Here is a 17,120-nt window from a genome sequence, read left to right as displayed (position 1 = left end):
TGTAGTTTGTAGGTTCTCAATCATTGGCAGGTGAATAGAAGGTAGCCTTAACATTGTAGCACATAGGATTTAACAGCTTAATGTTGATGATTGATGCAGCAATAATGTAGTGACCAAGAGAACCCTGGAACCCACTGGAGCCAGACTTCCTCAGGAATACTGTGTAAAAACTAGTCTGGGGTCTTCACAGCCAGGAGAGTGTCCTTTATGTGGAATGATTAAAGTGGGATCCTTGCCTGGGGTGAGGGATTGGGAAGGATGATCTGTTTGGATTCCATTCTTTGCATAATAAAGCAGTAAAATTCTGTCTTTTACCTCTCCAGATTTCCTTTTTCCAGCAGTTCTGTGTCCTTGGAGTCTTGGGGCGATGGTTTAGAAGTGTATGTCTGGTATCTGGCATTAACTATATGACACTAACAGAGAGGAGCTTGGAGTGGGGAAATTCAGTGTTCTTATTGGCCCTTCCTTGAACAAGTATGGAAGGAAACACACATGCTTGGTGCCCAGCACTGTGTTGGGCTCTATCCAGACAAGATCTCATTTAATCCTCTCAAAAGGTTGGTGGCTTTGTCCCCTCTTTCCAAACTGCTCCCAGTTTACCTATAAGATAACTGGAGGTCAGAGATACTATCATTTGTTCAGGGAGCACCAAAGAAAATCATCCCCAGGGACAAGGACAAGATACCCATGCCCGCCTGGCATAGCTGCTTGAATTAACCTCAGGGGAAGGATCTATGGGCATGGCAACCTGATGTGTTTGTATTCCTCTGATGCCAACTGGAGTAGTGTCTAGGATGAGGGTAGGTGGTGGAACAGCAAGTATTCACAGGTCCTTGGTGTCCCAGGCCATTTCTGGGCTGGGACCTTGTTGCGTTAACTTGGCATTTCATTTTCATACTGGATTTATCACTGAGATCCTTGAAGACAAATGAATGTCTCCAATTTGGTGCTGTTAAACAGTAATATGACCCAGTCTAGCCACTCCATTTAAGAGAAATTGTTGGCAAAGACAGGGGTGGACGGGTTGGGATTAAGGTTTTGTTTTCTCTTGTGTAGGTTTTTATAAATACAGTTAAAATCTCGTGTAGTCACCTCAGGGCAAATTTGTCCAGTCTGCTGGTTTTGTTTGTTTCAGGTGGGATCTGCATCAGCTAGGGTAAATCAGTAAACTTTGTGAAGGGACAGGTATGTGTGGTATTTCTAGGTCTTTGTCTAGCCTGGCAGTGAAAGGCCATAGCACTCTGCATCATAAATGCTTATTAAGTCATGAATTTGGCCATCCAGACATGACAAGGTACTAGAGCACTTGGTCTTCTTGCCCTGGGATAGCCCCATGAGGGTGGCCCAGGCCCTTCCTTGCCTTGGACCTCATAGCTGGTTGACAGCTGCACCAGGGTTGTGTTCACACGCTAGCTGTTTCCAAGTAAATCCCCTCCCTGGAGTATATGAGGCCGACAGGCGCCTATCAGGGCTCTTCAGACAAAGCAGTGGAGTTGGGGGTTCGGAAGACAACTGAAGTTTAAGCAACTGAGGAGCTGGCAGGTGGTAACTCATTGAGAGACTTTGAGCCAGGTCAGGGTATGGGAAGATTTAGTGACATGTCTCTGAGGTGCTTTGATCCTTTTCCCTAAAAGGGTGATTATCTTGTGAAATGCTTCTGTGCTGCAGAAGTTTCAGGTAGGAGTTCCTGGTGAGGACTGATTCTGATGCATTGTTTTAGGCTTCAGCTTAAAACAGGGGGAGTGTTTTCTAAGGGTTTGTTTGGGGTTGACTCCGTCTCTGGACCAGAAACCTCAGGATGGAGTGGAGATCTGGTTCCTAGATCTTGTCAGGCCAGGAGATGGGAGCAGGGGTGGTGGAGAGGGTGGTAGTGGAAACAGTCTTGAGCACATTACAAACCTGCTCTGGGGAAGCAGGAGCTAAAGAGCCCAGTCTGGGCTGCGGGCAGGTTCAGATGTTAGGGCCAGCTCTCTGGGACTTCTTGGTGCAGCAAGAGCAGGTTGAACAAGAGCATTCAGGGAAGGACAAAGCAGGCTGGGTTTTGGTGGAGAGTGGAATATGCGTGGGGTGGGTTTTGTTCTGGTTGTACCTTCTTAACGTTCATCTGTCTGGGCAGCTCTTACGTTTATAGTTTTTGAGTTTGTTTATTTCTTATTTGATGTCTGAGCTGAATAAGTGGGAGCAGGCCAGTTTCAGGGCCTGTGGGGCTGTAGGAGGCTGAGTAGGCAGGCTCTAGCAGTTAGTAGAGAGAGGTGACAGGAAAAGGTCTAGCATCAGTGAGAAGGTTCCTTTTGAAGAGGCAAGGCCTCAGGTCTTGGCGGTTGTTGCTCACGAAGGTGGCTTGGAGGCTGCATAGGCCCAGCAGTTGGGGCAGAAGCGCTACCTCCCTGCCATCCGGCCACCTATCCTTTCTTTTGAGACTCTCTGCTTCTCTTCTGTGTTCCCCACTGAGTTTGTTTTGTTTTGTTTTGTTTTTTCCCATCTGCTTCTCTTTCAAGCCCATCAGAAAAATGGCACAGAGGTTGGTGAGGCAACTGGCAGCATCAGGATGGGGTGCCCTGGTGCTCAACTGCACATGTTAGCAGCAGTGTGGTTGATAAGTCCCACATGGCGCGTGGAATTAGGCAGACGGTTTCTGCTCTCTTCATCTGTTCCCTGTGTCTCCTGGGAGACTTGTCCTCCTTCCCTGTCCTGGGTCTATTTCTGCATTTCTGCTTTTGATTGAACAGACAGGGCTCCTCTCCGGTGAGTCTGGTCTCTGTCTTTGTCCTGACAGATTTTCCTTCTGTCTCTGCCTCCCTCCTGTTTTCTGCCCATCCTGTAAGTCATACCTCCAGGGGAGGCTCCAGGGCTGACCCACCATTTACTGACTGGCTTGTTGGCAGTAGTTCACTGGTACCTTTATACATTCCTTATTCCCTTGCTTATACTTTTTGATCTCAAATGGAGTCAGAGGATAATCAAATCCTCCTTTGGGTATGAAGAGTTTATGGCACGTGAGGGATCTCTAAGTGTTGGTGTTTTTATCAGATCAAACATTTGACTTAGGGCAATAGAGGCAAGAGGAAGTAACAATAGTTAACCTCTCAGGAGTTCCTCCTCACACGGAGGCCAGAGAGTAGGAGCACTTCTCTTCCAAACACTTAGGATGAAAGCGCTCAGGAATATGGTCGTCTCAAAGCCACCTTCAGTCCCCACCCCTCCCCAGCAGCCTCTTCTCCTTGTAGCTATTTCTAGTGCTAGTAAAGAGGTGTTAAGAGCGTGCAATCTGGGGTGCCTGGGTGGCTCGGTCATTAAACGTCTGCCTTCGGCTCAGGTCATGGTCCCGGGGTCCTGGGATCGAGCCCCGCATCAGGCTCCCTGCTCCGCGGGAAGCCTGCTTCTCCCTCTCCCACTCCCCCTGCTTGTGTTCCCGCTCTCGCTGTGTCTCTCTCTCTCAAATAAATAAAATCTTTAAAAAAAAAAAGAGCATGGAATCTAGAACGGGACTTGGATTCTGGTCATTCCTCGGTCTCTTCAGTGACCTGGGGCGAGTTACTTTGCCCGGTTATACCTGTTTCTTCATCTGCAGGAATAAAGATAATAATTACTGGTACCTGTTTCAGAGGGTTGTTGTGGGATTCAAATGCAACCATATATATAATAGCAGGTGCACAACCCCAGTGCATGTTAACTTAGCATAAGTGTCACCATGGTTGATGCCACTAGCTTTCGAGGTGGTGGGCTGATACCCACATAATTTTTACCCTTTGTGCTGAGACCCTGACAGCATGGAGCTCAGCAGGCCAGTGGCCTCCTAAGGCATTCCTCCAGGACTCTAGTTTCTAGAGAGCCAGGATGAGCATACTCTCCGGGGAAGGGGACAAGAGCACTCAGAGAAGATTGGCATGCCTGCCTTCACCTCTTCCAGGGTTGGGTATGCTTAAGGACCCCTCCTTTTTCAGTGCTTAGCAAAAGCAAAGGGCAGCCCAGAGAAAAGAAGAACGATGTTCAGTTAAGGAAGTTCACTTTTGTCCTGCCCTTTCTTTCTGGGGCCCTGGTCCCCAGTCCCCTTCCCTAATGTTCCTAGCCCTTTGCTTCATCTGGCTGAGTCAATACAGGTCTAAAAACCTCTTTGGGGTCCTTTATAGTCTGTTCAGCCAGACCCATTCTGCAGTGACCTTTCCCTGGCAGATGAAAAGCAGATGGCCTCCACCTGGTTTTGCTCAGCTTATGGCATGAAACAGTGGGGCAGTTTTTAAGAAGGGAGGTAGAGGAACAAGGAGACTTTCTTAGCAGGCTTTTCTGCCTTCTTAGAGAGTAGCTCCATTCCTCCCCACCCTGTGTGACAGGGCCAGGGTTGGGTTTGGGATGGAGGAGCCTTGTGGAAGGTCTTTCATTGCCATTTGAATCCCATGGGTGGAATTTAAGGGGAAGGGGGGAGCCTGTCCTCAGTCTGCTGGTTGCTCACAAACCTTGCTTCTCACAGTGTTACCGGGACTTGGCTCTGGTGAGTCGTGATGGCATGAATATTGTCCTGAATAAGATCAACCAGATACTCATGGAGAAGTACCTGAAGTTGCAGGATACCTGCCGTACTCAGGTAAGGCCAGGAAAAGAGAGATCCAGCTTAGAGACATACTAGGCAATGGACTCTCTCTCCTAAAGGGAAGGGAAGGAGAAATTGGGGGTAACACGCCTCTTCCTTTGTACACCTAAACTATAATGTGGTTGGATTCACGCCTTCCTCAAATTGAGAGGCCCTTCTCTTCATCCACCTTTTCCTCTCTCTTTTAGTTGGTGTGGTTGGTACGGGAACTAGTGAAGAGTGGGGTTCTGGGAGCCGATGGTGTTTGCATGACATTCATGAAGCAGATTGCCGGTGAGTGTGATGGCAAGAGCATAAAGAAGAAAGGAGAGGAGCCCAAAGGCTAGATGCGGGCAATGGGGAAGGATTAAGTGCCTGGGGGTCTCAATTCCTGGGTTGCCTCGACTCTTTCCTTCTGAGACAGGCCTCTTCTGGCTGAAAGAAATGGAAAAGTCACATGGGGTCTTTTGAAGCAATACGTCTGCTTTGTTTTCCTTCCTGCCAAACTCAGGGCCTGACGTAGAATAGTTGGCCTGTTTTAGCCAGTCCTCACGCTGGGGTTTCATGGCATGTTGGATCAGGAAGGATCTGGAAGGAATGGGAAGAGACATGAGGGCAGATAATTTGTTCCCATCACATTATGCTTTCAGAAACCCAGATATCTTCCTGGGCTCCACCCCTGTGTTCTGAACGCTTGCTTCCAAATATTTATGACATCTGATGGGAACCAGTTTGAGGGAGGAACTATGTCACAGAAGAGACCCTGACATTTAGGTTTTGTTCTCTCCTTCGCATCAGTGACATCTGTCTGAGCCACCAAATATCCAAGAGGCCTGCCTGTGCTACCTCTTTTACTCCCAAGATCACGTGTGTTTGTTTTAAACTAACTCTGCTTCTCTACCTCACCATTCCCATTGGTTCTTTGCTTCCTCTTTAGGAATTTCTGTAACACTGGTGCTCCTGTTTTGATGTGCATAAACCTTACTCTGTGTGATATCTGACTATGTGAACACTGACTTTTTAAATGAGGACTAGAGCAGGCATAGTGTTGTGCTGGCTCTTTTACCTCCTGGCATTTCCTTCCCAGTTTGGTCCTCAGTCTCCTCTTCTCATCCTCAGACTTTGGTCTGACATTGCCACATGTTACTTCTGCCCCAGGAAGTTCCATAGCAAGCATGGAAGACCATGATACCTGGAAGCAAGAAACTCTTGGCCTTTCATGAGCCTGACTTGGGATTTGGGGCACCCCAGTGCTGGAGTGCCACTGTCACTGGTCATCTGCACCTCAGGCCCTATTTGAGATGTCACCCTTTCTTCCAACCAGGGGTTCTTCATGTCTCTCAGACATTCCCTTTCAAGGGTCAGAGTATACCTACTGCAACCCCCAGTCTATGGAAGAGTAGCAGCTCTGGTTTCTGGAAATATCTAGAACTTACCTTCCTTTCTCTGAGGACACAAAGGGGAAACGTTATAGCCTGACTGAACAGAAGGCAGTTTTTCCAACACTCAGAACCTCCATGACAGGAGAAACAGGATGGGTGAAGAAATGTTTTGGATTAGCTGAGTTGATGATCAGAGCCATTCTCATTCTGTTTTCTCCCCCCCCTTTGAAATCAGGTGGAGATGTTACTGCAAAAAATATCTGGTTGGCAGAAAGTGTCCTGGATATCTTGACGGAGCAGAGGTAGAGTCTGCCTTGACAGGAGCAGGTGTGGGTGTCGGGGTGTGAGCACTGATAGGTGGCCTGAGAACACCTGGGCTTAGACCCGGTGAGGTGGGGGAGGGAGAGGCAAGTGAAGGAATTAAAGCCACTCTCCGGCCCAAAGGGATGAAGGGGTGGGAAGGAAGGCCTTTGCTAAAATATTTCAGAGCCCAGGAAAAACTAGCTTCATCTGATAAGGGTTTATTTTTGATCCAGACCTCCTTGGAATGTTTATCTTTGGGGGGAGATGGGGGAGAATGAGCTCAGCAGAGTGGGGCCAGCCAACTGCCCCGCCCCTGCCTGGCAGGTACCCCTTTTCTCCCTTCCGAGGCTGTCCACCCAAACAGCGCTGTCCTGAAGTGGCAGGGGGTGCGGTGGGAGGCCAAGGTTTGCACACAGGGTTGGGGGGCTGCAGTGGTAGAAGGCATAAGGGGGCACATTGGACTTCTGGCTAATTCCTTCCCTTTCCCATCAAAGTAAAGTAAAGGACCAGAAATTTTATGAGGGTTGTACCATATGTGCACTTGTTTGGGGTGAGGCCTTCTCTGTGTGTTCCCTGTAGCTTCACAAAGAGAAGGGGGGCTTCCGTCCAGTGGCCTTGCTCTTCTGTTGCTTGACTTCTGTTTCTGTGCGAGGCCACCACAGTAGTCAGATGATTGGAAGGGCTAATAGTGCCCATATTTCCTGTGGTTCAGAAGGACAGACCTCCCGTATTCACACTTGCCTGGGCCCTGCCCAAGCTGGGGGCTGGGTCAGGTGCCTTGCAGCGCCACCTAGTGCGTTGGGCACAGCTTGCGGCTGGGGCTGGGGCACTTCTTCCTGGTGCCACCCCACTGCCACCGGCATAGCCCGGGAGATCCCAGCAGCGTCTTGCTGGGTCGCTGCCTTTCTGGTGTCCTGGGTGGATGGTTTCACTTTCTCTTTCTCTTCATTATCCCATCCCAGGATTCAGATAATTGATCACCTCTGCTCACAGTCTTCCTGAAAACTGATTTTTCTCATTTTGTTTCTGGTGCCAAATACCCCCTTTTCCTGTGCGGTAAAGCTGAATTTTCCTCATTTGGGCAGTTAGAGCAGTCTCCATGTACATGTGTCAGATAACTGCCCTATCTTTTCTCCTACCCTCCAAAACCTCAAATCCTTTGGTGCAAGTGAGTCCCTAGATATTTAAGACTGTCTTCTACAGCCTCTCCCTCCCTCCCTCCCAGGTGTTTATTTCTTTTTTTTTTTTTTTAAAGATTTTATTTGTTTATTCATGAGAGACAGGGGGGGTGGGCAGAGGGAGAAGCAGGCTCCCAAGGAGCAGGGAGCCCGATGTGGGACTCGATCCCAGGACCCTGAGATCATGACCTGAGCTGAAGGCAGACGCTTAACCATCTGAGCCACCCAGGCGTCCCTTCCCAGGTGTTTCTAAGGCCTTGGAATTAACGGGCAGCAGGTAGGGGAGGGCCTCCCCATTGTCCTTGGCTACTGTGTTCATTCTGTGAAAGGAAAAGACCAGAGTCTTTTAATTAGGTGGCTTGAGCACTTTTCCGGAATCAGGATGTTGCCTGGTTGGATTAATTAAACTCCTCTGCTTATTCCTGTGGTTCCTTGCTTTCCAGCAGGGGTGCCAAAGTCCTTACAGCTACTTGCTTGGGGGACATAGCTCCCCGTTTTGGCACATTGAAGCAACATTGGAGAGTTTTTGTCATCTCTTTTAGCATTATTTTTATTTTTTTTAAAGATTTTATTTATTTATTTGAGATAGCGGGCACAAGAGCAGAGGGAGAAGCAGGCTTCTCACTGAGCAGGGAGCCCGATGCGGGGCTTGATCCCAGGACCCTGGGATCATGACCTGAGCTGAAGGCAGACTCTTAACAACTGAGCCACCCAGATGCCCCTAATGGTTTTATTTTTTTTAAGATTTTATTTACTTATTTGAGAGAGAGAGGGAGTGCACGCACACGTGAGAGAGCATGAGCGGGATGAGGGGCAGAGAGAGAGGGAGAAACAGACTCCCCGCTGAGCAGGGAGCCCAACGTGGGTCTCAATCCAGGAACTCCAGGATCATGACCGGAGCCGAAGGGAGACGCCCAACCTACTGAGCCACCCAGGCATCCCCCCTTCTACTCTTTGTGAAGCAGCAGGGAACACACAGTTCTTTCATTACCCCCCTTCCCCCCATGGAACTTCTAAAACTCCTGGGGAAATAGGCTTTTCCATCCAAAATCATGTTCTTCTTTTTAGATTGTGATTTAGGGCAGGTACCTCATTGTCTGGGAGTGGGAGCAGTGGCCAGGGAGAGAACCAGGGAAAGCCATATAGCATAGTGGGCCACTAATGATAGGCACGATGGAAGGACTGACACGGTGTGTCCTAAAGGGTCTTCAAAGGGTCTTAACCCCTGACAGTCCTCATTTCACATCGTAGGAACTGCTGACTTAGGGTTGCCTCTAGAACCTCTTTCTCCTGTTCTCCGAGCTGTAGAGAAGCTATGGTGTATTCTCTGTCCCTAGTACCTCACATGGTGCTTGGCATATGATAGGCACTCAGTAAATGTTTGAATAGTGAATCAAAGAACAGGTTGCTTTATCGGAAGCTAAGTAGTTATGCGAAAAAGAGAGATTGCTTTCATTCAGTGCTTATCTTTATCGGGCGCCTGGTGGAGCAGTAGGAAATTGTCACTACCTTAGCCAGTTGATAGTCCAAGATGGGTAATGAGCAGGCAGTCAAGGAATCAAAGAACCTCCTCCCAGTGCTAATCACCAGACATTGCTGAGGCCCCAGAGCCATGTGTGGGAGTAAATTGGGAGAGTGAATAGGCGGACAGAGCCCAAGTATCAGGTGCCCCCCCCCCAACTTCTGCAGGGAGTGGGTGCTGAAGAGCAGCATCCTCATTGCCATGGCTGTTTACACATACCTCCGCCTCATCGTCGACCACCACGGGACTGCCCAGCTCCAGGCCCTGCGGCAGAAGGAGGTAGACTTTTGCATGTCCCTGCTTCGGGAACGGGTAAGGATGAAAACAGCGTGGGCAAGTGAAACCCAGGGTGGGACACCTATGTGAGTTTTGTGAGGTGACCTAGGCCAAGAGATGTCATTTTGAAGAGAAAGAGGTGGTTCAAGACCTGGTGTTTTTTCATCATTCTGAGACAGAGAAAGGGGGGAGGTGGGGAATCCATGCAGAATAGCCCTGGCTCCTAGAATAGCTGTCTGTTGGACTGGCATCCTAGGGATTCTCCTGGTCAGCTTCGTAGACACTGTTGCACACCACGGACATAAACTGCCACGACTATGTCACCCTCCCCACCTACCCACCTGGGTGATGGCTGTCGTCAAGTGGGATCGTGATTTGTCCGCTATCAGATCTCCCGAGCGATATCTCAGAGCTATGATCTCTACTGTGGGAGCCACTTCCCATATGTGGCAATTTAAATTAAAGTTAATTAAAATTAAATAAAATTAAAAAATCAGTTCCTTAGTTGACTTAGCCACATTTCAAGTGCTCATTAGCCACACATATAGTTATCCTTTTGGACAGCATAGAGATGGAGATCATTTCCATTATCACAGATTGTTCTGTTGGACTAGGGAGGGTTGGGGAAAGTTATCTGGGGCTCAGCTTGCCAGTCCTGCCCTTTTAGAATGGTCTCTCTCCATCTGGATCACAGCCATTCTGGGAGGGGAGGGGAAAAGATTCAGGAGGAAGTCAACGGGGCTTTGGTAGTTTCCAATGGCCTGTCCTTCTGAGGTCAGTCCCCAGCTTCCAGCTCTCTTCCCCTTTGGTTCCAGAAGAAACCCTGTTGTCCCTTGGACCCTCTTTCCTTCCTTCCCTAGAACAAGCTGCTCCTTGGTCCTTCCTACAGCAGGTAAACTGTCTGTGTTTTTATTCTCTCTCCTGTCCCTCCTCCCCTCACCAAGTTCATGGAGTGTTTAATGATTGGCCGGGACCTTGTAAGACTACTTCAGAATGTTGCTAGGATACCAGAATTTGAACTGCTTTGGAAAGATATTATCCATAACCCTCAGGCCTTAAGTCCTCAGTTCACAGGTAAGTAAGGACCAGGGCATCCTGCCCTTGGGAGTTGGGAGGTCAGTGTATGTGTGCTGTGTGAATCCAGAGGGTAGAGGCTGGAGGTAGGAGAGGCTTTGACCGCCAGATATAGGAAGCTTGGGACTGGGCAGGCTCTGCCAAGTACGGCTGAATGTGGGAATGGCAGAGGTATAGAATAATTCATGTGGTTCCCAGATAGCCCCTGCTTGGCAGACTCCAGCTGCCATTGCTCCTAAGAAAAACCGAGACAGAACTGTGATCACCCTCCTCCCTTCCCTGCAGCTCTTTGGCTTGGGAGGTGAGCTGATGACCAGCTTCCAGCCTCACTGGGTCCAGCAGGGGAGGCAGAGGTCAGCTCGTGAGACTGAGTCAGCAGAGAGGCTGGGATTAGCCTTTTAAGAGAATGAATGCTTCTCCCTGGGAGCAGTCTTGCCTCTGAATTCCAAGGATCCAGCTTAGCCGAAATTCTCTTCAGCGGAGGGAGTCTCTTTGTGCTTCTCCCTGACAAGGTCTTTTCGATAGCTCTTTCCCCTTCTCAGGGTCCCCATCCCACCTCCAGCACGCATGTGTGTATATGTAGATTGCGTGTGTGCATGTACATGGGTGTGCACATGGAAACAATTGTCTAGGCCCTGGAGAGTCAGGAAGGAGAGGAAAGTCCTGGTTCTCCCTTATATCGTATTGCTCTTATATTGAACATGTGTTGAGTTGTTTTGAGTGCTTACTGTGTGCTAGACACATGGATGTTAACTCATTTAATCCTCAGGACAACCCTGTAAAATGGATATTTTACTTTCCACATTTACAGATAAAGAAAATGAGGTTCAAGGAGATTAAGTAATTTGCCCAAGGCTACACAGCTAGTGAGTGTCACAGGCAGGATTTGGATCCAGGTCTGTTTGACTCCAGAGCCCGTGCCTATACCACAACACCACATTGATCCCAGGACCCAGGGATGGGACCATCAGGAGCAGGAAGAGAGGCTAGGGTTTCCCCTGTTTTTCCCCTAACTTTTCCACATGTTGCCAACTGGAATAATGTGAGTAGGGGGCTCTGGATGGCCAGGAGCAGAAGAGCAGTAATATATCTGGGTCCTGGGGATGGTGGTTGGTTGGAACAGAACATGGCAGATGCTGGTTAGAACCCCCACTTGTATCTGTGCTTGACCTCTCTTGGTCTTGTCTTAGAATTTCCCCAAGAGCAAGACCACTGGCCATCAGAACTTGGCCCAGGTTCCCCACCTGCCTTCTTTCCTTCTGGTCCTCAGGCTTGTCTCTTTTCTCTTCCCTTACACACTTCATTCAGGTATCCTGCAGCTTCTTCAGTCAAGAACATCCCGGAAATTCCTAGCATGTCGTCTAACCCCAGACATGGAGACTAAGCTCCTCTTCATGACCTCCCGGGTAAGCTAACCTTTTGTAGCAGGAACAGAAGCTGCAGGTTGGCTGGGCTTCTTCCTCCAGTCTGCAGATGCCTTACCCCTGAGTGCTGACTGGCAGAGTGGTGGTCAGGTGGGTACCCAGTCTACCTGGCATTGGGCAGGGTGCTACGAGCTGGGAATACAGGGTTGAGTAAAAGAGGTACATCCAGTTGGAGCTCTTGTGAAGATTCCAGTCTGTCTAAAACCGTCGTTAAACCAATAATTACACAAATTATGTAATTTACAAGTATGAAATGGACTGTAAAAGGTAGAGTGTTCATTCTGGGAAACCCCCTATTCCTTGGGCTGCATGTGAGTTCTCAGGAAGAGAGCTATGGCCTTTTGGTTTCCAAACATGGCTGAGTTATGGCAGAATTACTTGAGCAACATGTTAAAAATACATCTTCCTAGATGCTAGTCTCCCAGATAATCTGATTGAGGAATCTATGTTTTTAACAGAGAGTTTCCAGGCAACAGCTCCTCTACAGCCAGTCTGGGGGTTGGGAAGCCACTGGCCTAGTCCACTTTTGTTTTCTTGAGTCATGCAGGAGAGCCTTCCAGATCTGTATTACCCCATGTGGTAGCCACTGGCCATGGGTTACAATTTAAAGTAGTTAAAGCAAGGGGCTCCTGGCTGGCTCAGTTGGTGGAACGTGTGACTCTTGACCTCAGGGTCATGAGTTTAAGCCCCATGTTGGATATAGAGATGACTTAACAAAATCTTAAAAAAAAAAAAATTGGGGGGGGGGACGCCTGGGTGGCTCAGTCGGTGAAGCGTCTGCCTTCGGCTCATGTCATGATCCCAGGGTTCTGGGATCGAGTCCTGCATCAGTTCCCTGCTCAGAGGGGGATCTGTTTGTCTCTCTGCCTGCCACTCCCCCTCTGACAAATACATAAATAAAATCTTTAAAAAAAAAAGGGGATGCCTGGGTGGCTCAGTCACCTAAGTGTCTGCCTTCGGCTCAGGTCATGATTCCAGGGTCCTGGGGTCGAGTCCCACATCGGGCTCCTGGCTCAGTGGGGAGCCTGCTTCTCCCTCTGGCCCTCCCCCTGCTCATGCTCACTCTCTCTTTCTCTCTGACAATGAAATCTTAAAAAAAAAATTTTTTTTTTAGGGGCACCTGGCTGGCTCAGTCGTTAAGTGTCTGCCTTCAGCTCAGGTCAACCCCGCATCGGGCTCCCTGCTCAGCGGGAAGCCTGCTTCTCCCTCTCCCACTCCCCCCTGCTTGTGTTCCCTCTCTCACTTTGTCTCTCTCTGTCAAATAAATAAAATCTTTAAAAAAATTTTTTTTAAATAAATAAAGTAGTTAAAGCTAGGTAAAATTAAAAATTCAGTACCTCAGTTGCATTAGCTACGTTTTAAGTGCTCAGTAGGCACCATCGTTGCAGAAAGTTCTGCTGGACAGTGTTGATCTAGTTGTATCTTTTCTTTTCTTTTTTATATTGTATTTGTTTATTTGAGAAAGAGAGCATACTCGTGAGAGAGAGCATGAGCAGAGTGAGGGGCAGAGGGAGAGGGAGAAGCAGACTCTCCACGGAGCAGGAGCCTGATGTGGGGCTCGATCCCAGGGCTCCAGGATCATGACCTGAGCCGAAGACAGATGCTCAACCAACTACCCCTGTTTCTTTCTTTTTATTCCTTCTCCTCACTGTTTTGTTTGAATTTGGGGAATAGAGGGGAGAAAACTGCATCTCTCTTACTTAGTGTTGTTATTATACCACTTTAGAGTGTGATCGGGGAAGGAGTTGCTGCAAGAAGGTTTGGAGAGTCTGTGTACCTGAGATAGTGACCCCGTAGGTTGCTGAACATCAGAAAGCTCTGTCAGTGCTGAGTGGCAAACAGGCTCCACTCTTGTTCTCGAGGAACACTCCTTGTTGGCCACAAGGGGCTCCAGAAGATAAGAAAAGATGATGCTTAGGACTAGAGCCTCTGTGACCAGAATAGGAGAAAGGAGCCAAAAATGGGCTGCAGTCACAGTTGGGGGTAAATGTTTAGGACATTAGGTGGATGGCAGGAATGAAGGCATCCCTGGCACAAGAGGTGAGTGAGAAAGAGTCTCGGCACTTTTTTCAGTCAAGGACTGTTTAAATCAGGAAGTCTTCCCAAAGGAGGAGAAGTCAAGAAGAAAGTGAGTTTATGAATGAGTGGAGGGAAGAGATTGAAGTCTGGGTCGAGCCTAGTGTCATTTTCCTCTGCCCGGAGACCACACCCTTCCTTCCGAGTTTCTCTCCAACGCCCCCTTCCTCCAGGTGCGGTTTGGTCAACAAAAGCGTTACCAGGATTGGTTCCAGCGCCAGTACCTGTCAACCCCAGACAGTCAGTCTCTGCGCTGTGACCTCATTCGCTACATCTGTGGGGTTGTCCACCCTTCTAACGAAGTGCTGAGTTCAGATATCTTGCCCCGATGGGCCATCATTGGCTGGCTCCTGACAACATGCACGGTGAGGGGCTGGGCTTTGGGATGGAGGCTCTCGGGTGGTGAAGAGCCCTCTTCCCTTGAGTTCCCCCTATTTCCATGCTTCCATGCTGCACTGGTTGGGCCTAGACCTGTCTCTCCAACTGCCTCTCCTGGCCTCCTGACCCCTACGGGCCCTTCCTTCACTTTCTTCCTGCTGAATGTCTGCGCCTTCGTCCAACCTCCATCCGTGTCCCTCGAAGTGGACTACACTCATTATTCCCCATCTGGGTTTGGGGTTGAACAGGTCCATCTCCGCCTTTACTGCCGATCCTTAAGCCCAGATTTCTCAGGCCTCCCCGTCTTTCCTTTTAGTTTTCAGAACCATATATGGTCATTCCTCTGAATGGTTCCTTCCTCAGATTCAGGGCTTGTGTTCCTTAGACCCTCACTTGGCAACCGTTTGGCATCAGCTTTGGATACTAATGCAAACATAGGGACTCCATGGCATAGCCATGTCTTTCCCAGCATTTTTCTCCCTGTTCCTTGGGTGGGAAACGCCAAATTGTCTGCACTCTGGCCTCTAGTTGCCTTTTGACCCCCCCCCCCAACTGGGTCCTTGGAATGTGCTGATTCAGACACAACAACAGGCTGTTCCTAGGGGGTCTTTCAGTCAGGAATGTGCCTGGGGAGCCCAGCAGGGGCAGCCTAGGCGCTGGTCTGAATGTGTGTCAGTGAGGTCCCAGCTCCTTTTCTAGGATCAAGGATGTGTTCTTCTGGATGTATGAGAACCCAGGTCAATCCCTGGTCCCTTGGTCAGTGAGAACACGGCCACTTGCACTCTTAGGCAGACTTGTGTGCCCCTCACCCCTGGGGGGTTCCATCTGTCTCACTAAGAAGTGAATTTATTTCATAGATGGGCAGTTGTGTGGGCCCTGGAGGCTGCCTTGCGCTTCTGAAGGGAAGGGAGCTGGTTGATGAAATCAGCCCTCCCTTCTCCTCTCTATTCCAGTCAAATGTTGCTGCCTCCAATGCCAAGCTGGCTCTGTTTTACGACTGGCTGTTCTTTAGCCCAGACAAGGATAGCATTATGAACATAGGTATGTGACCAGACCGGGCAACACCGCCCCCATCTCCCAAGCCCCCGCCTAGCCTTGGTGACAGTAGTCATAAATCTCAGGGCAGCCTGGGGAGAGGCAGCTTATCCGGGAGCAGTTCCATTGTTCCTCACCAGTGCTCCCTTGATGTAGAAGGAAGATTGCTTTTATGAAGCCAAGCACTCACTCCCCCCGTTTTGCCCTAGAGCTTATGCTTGGGCTTCTGGTGGGGAGGGCCTAGGCACAGGGCTGTGCCACACCCTGCTTTTCCTCTCCTGCCACTTCTATTCTCCAAGCTATATGCTGGGGACAAGGGAGATGAGAGCTAGGAGCTGTTTCGGGGCCTGTCTGCTTTTGGGTCTGCTCAGTGGGACTAGGGGGTAGGGATACAGCTTTCTCCCGAACCATGCATAAGTACTGATGCCTTGTTTCATGGAGCTGGGAACAGACTGTCTGATGTGGGGGCCCTTTCATTCCACCTTCCCCAGAACCGGCCATCCTGGTCATGCACCACTCCATGAAGCCACACCCAGCCATCACTGCCACACTCCTGGACTTCATGTGCCGTGTAAGTGTGTGTCCCCTTCACCTTATAGGCCCACAAATAGGTCTTCTCAGTGCCCTTCATTGTGGGAGCAGCTGTGGTCATAGGTCCTACCCCCCAGGTTAGTGAATGCTCCCCTTCCATATTCCTGCCATGTCCCGTGGGATCTTTCCATGGTTTTTTTTGACCTCAGGGATAATGACTTAAGGTAGAATCTGGTCCCTGTGAGGGGCAACCAGGTCTAGGAAGAATTAACCATTTTAGCAACCTGAAATGGTGAGGAATATTCCAGACTTTTCTGCAGCCATACTTGTGTTTTCTGATCAAAACTGAAGCAGCTTTTTAGCTCTAGTTCAGCAGAACACTCTGTGTTGTGTGCTCATTCTTTGCTTCCTTTCTTCCCTTCCAGATCATTCCCAACTTCTATCCACCATTGGAGGGCCATGTGCGACAGGGTGTGTTCTCCTCCCTCAACCACATTGTGGAGAAACGGGTCTTGGCGTAAGAACTTTACGTGTCTGTAAGCAGCGGGGAGGGGCTGTTTTCTCATGTGTCACTCGGTCACGCACGTTCAGATACTGTCCTAGCGCTGCTGACTTTTCCTGACAGGAAGTACTGGCTCTGCCCCAGACTGCTGAGACTATGTCCTCTTGACACTTAGAGAAATTTTGGTCTTGTCACATTCCAGGGGTCTGAGTATGGCCCAGCTGCACTGGCTGGGCATAGACCTGTCTCTCCAACTGAAGTGGCGAGCTCTGATGTTGACCTTCATTCATGTTCCCCCCCTCCCCAGGCATTTGGCTCCCCTATTTGACAACCCTAAATTGGATAAGGAGCTTCGGGCAATGCTGAGGGAGAAGTTTCCCGAGTTCTGCAGTTCGCCTAGCCCACCAGTGGAAGGTATGGGGCCCTCCCATTCTATTACCTGTTTGAGAAGAGGGATGGAGACACCCAGGGCTCTCAGCCTGGAGCCCCATGTATGTCGCCCCGGGGCGATTCTTCACCTCTGTGACTGTCCATTTCAGGTTTTTGTTCCGCACTTTCTCTTTAATGAGTTTTTGTGTTGTCTTCCTTGGTTCTCCCTCTCTATCTGATCTTACCTGACTTTTACTGACCTCTCTTGCTCCTCAGCTCCTGTGTCTTCACTCAGTAGCCTACCCTGCATAGGGAAGGCTTTCATGGGTATTTGTGTTTGCCTCACTGTAACTTCGTGCGACTCTTCTCTCTTCCCATCCCCGGGCCCTGAGTCCTGATGAGAGGTGGTCATGTTGGGTCTCAACTCTTGCTCCCAGTTATACACATACACCCTTTTTTCTTTTGGGGTAAGGCTTAAGCCAAGCAGAACTTCCCAGCTTGGT

The 17,120-nt window shown here is 49.4% G+C and overlaps 1 protein-coding gene across 1 annotated transcript in view; it reads left to right on the top strand.

Moving 5' to 3' along the window:
- Positions 1 to 17,120, top strand: part of INTS3 (integrator complex subunit 3) — a 40,625-nt gene that overhangs the window by 11,963 nt on the left and 11,542 nt on the right. Inside the window, exons 4-14 of the mRNA XM_025858763.2 lie at positions 4,469 to 4,582; positions 4,777 to 4,861; positions 6,185 to 6,251; positions 9,120 to 9,264; positions 10,173 to 10,302; positions 11,611 to 11,708; positions 13,976 to 14,167; positions 15,134 to 15,221; positions 15,707 to 15,786; positions 16,172 to 16,263; positions 16,556 to 16,662. Coding sequence (XP_025714548.1) covers positions 4,469 to 4,582; positions 4,777 to 4,861; positions 6,185 to 6,251; positions 9,120 to 9,264; positions 10,173 to 10,302; positions 11,611 to 11,708; positions 13,976 to 14,167; positions 15,134 to 15,221; positions 15,707 to 15,786; positions 16,172 to 16,263; positions 16,556 to 16,662 — 1,198 coding nt within the window. The remainder of the gene's footprint in view (positions 1 to 4,468; positions 4,583 to 4,776; positions 4,862 to 6,184; positions 6,252 to 9,119; positions 9,265 to 10,172; positions 10,303 to 11,610; positions 11,709 to 13,975; positions 14,168 to 15,133; positions 15,222 to 15,706; positions 15,787 to 16,171; positions 16,264 to 16,555; positions 16,663 to 17,120) is intronic.

The sequence above is a fragment of the Callorhinus ursinus genome, unplaced genomic scaffold, assembly GCF_003265705.2.
Source record: "Callorhinus ursinus isolate GAN/ISIS: 27379988/994484 unplaced genomic scaffold, GSC_fseal_2.0 scaffold92, whole genome shotgun sequence".
Lineage (NCBI taxonomy): Eukaryota > Metazoa > Chordata > Mammalia > Carnivora > Otariidae > Callorhinus > Callorhinus ursinus.
This window is presented reverse-complemented; position numbering and strand designations above follow the sequence as displayed.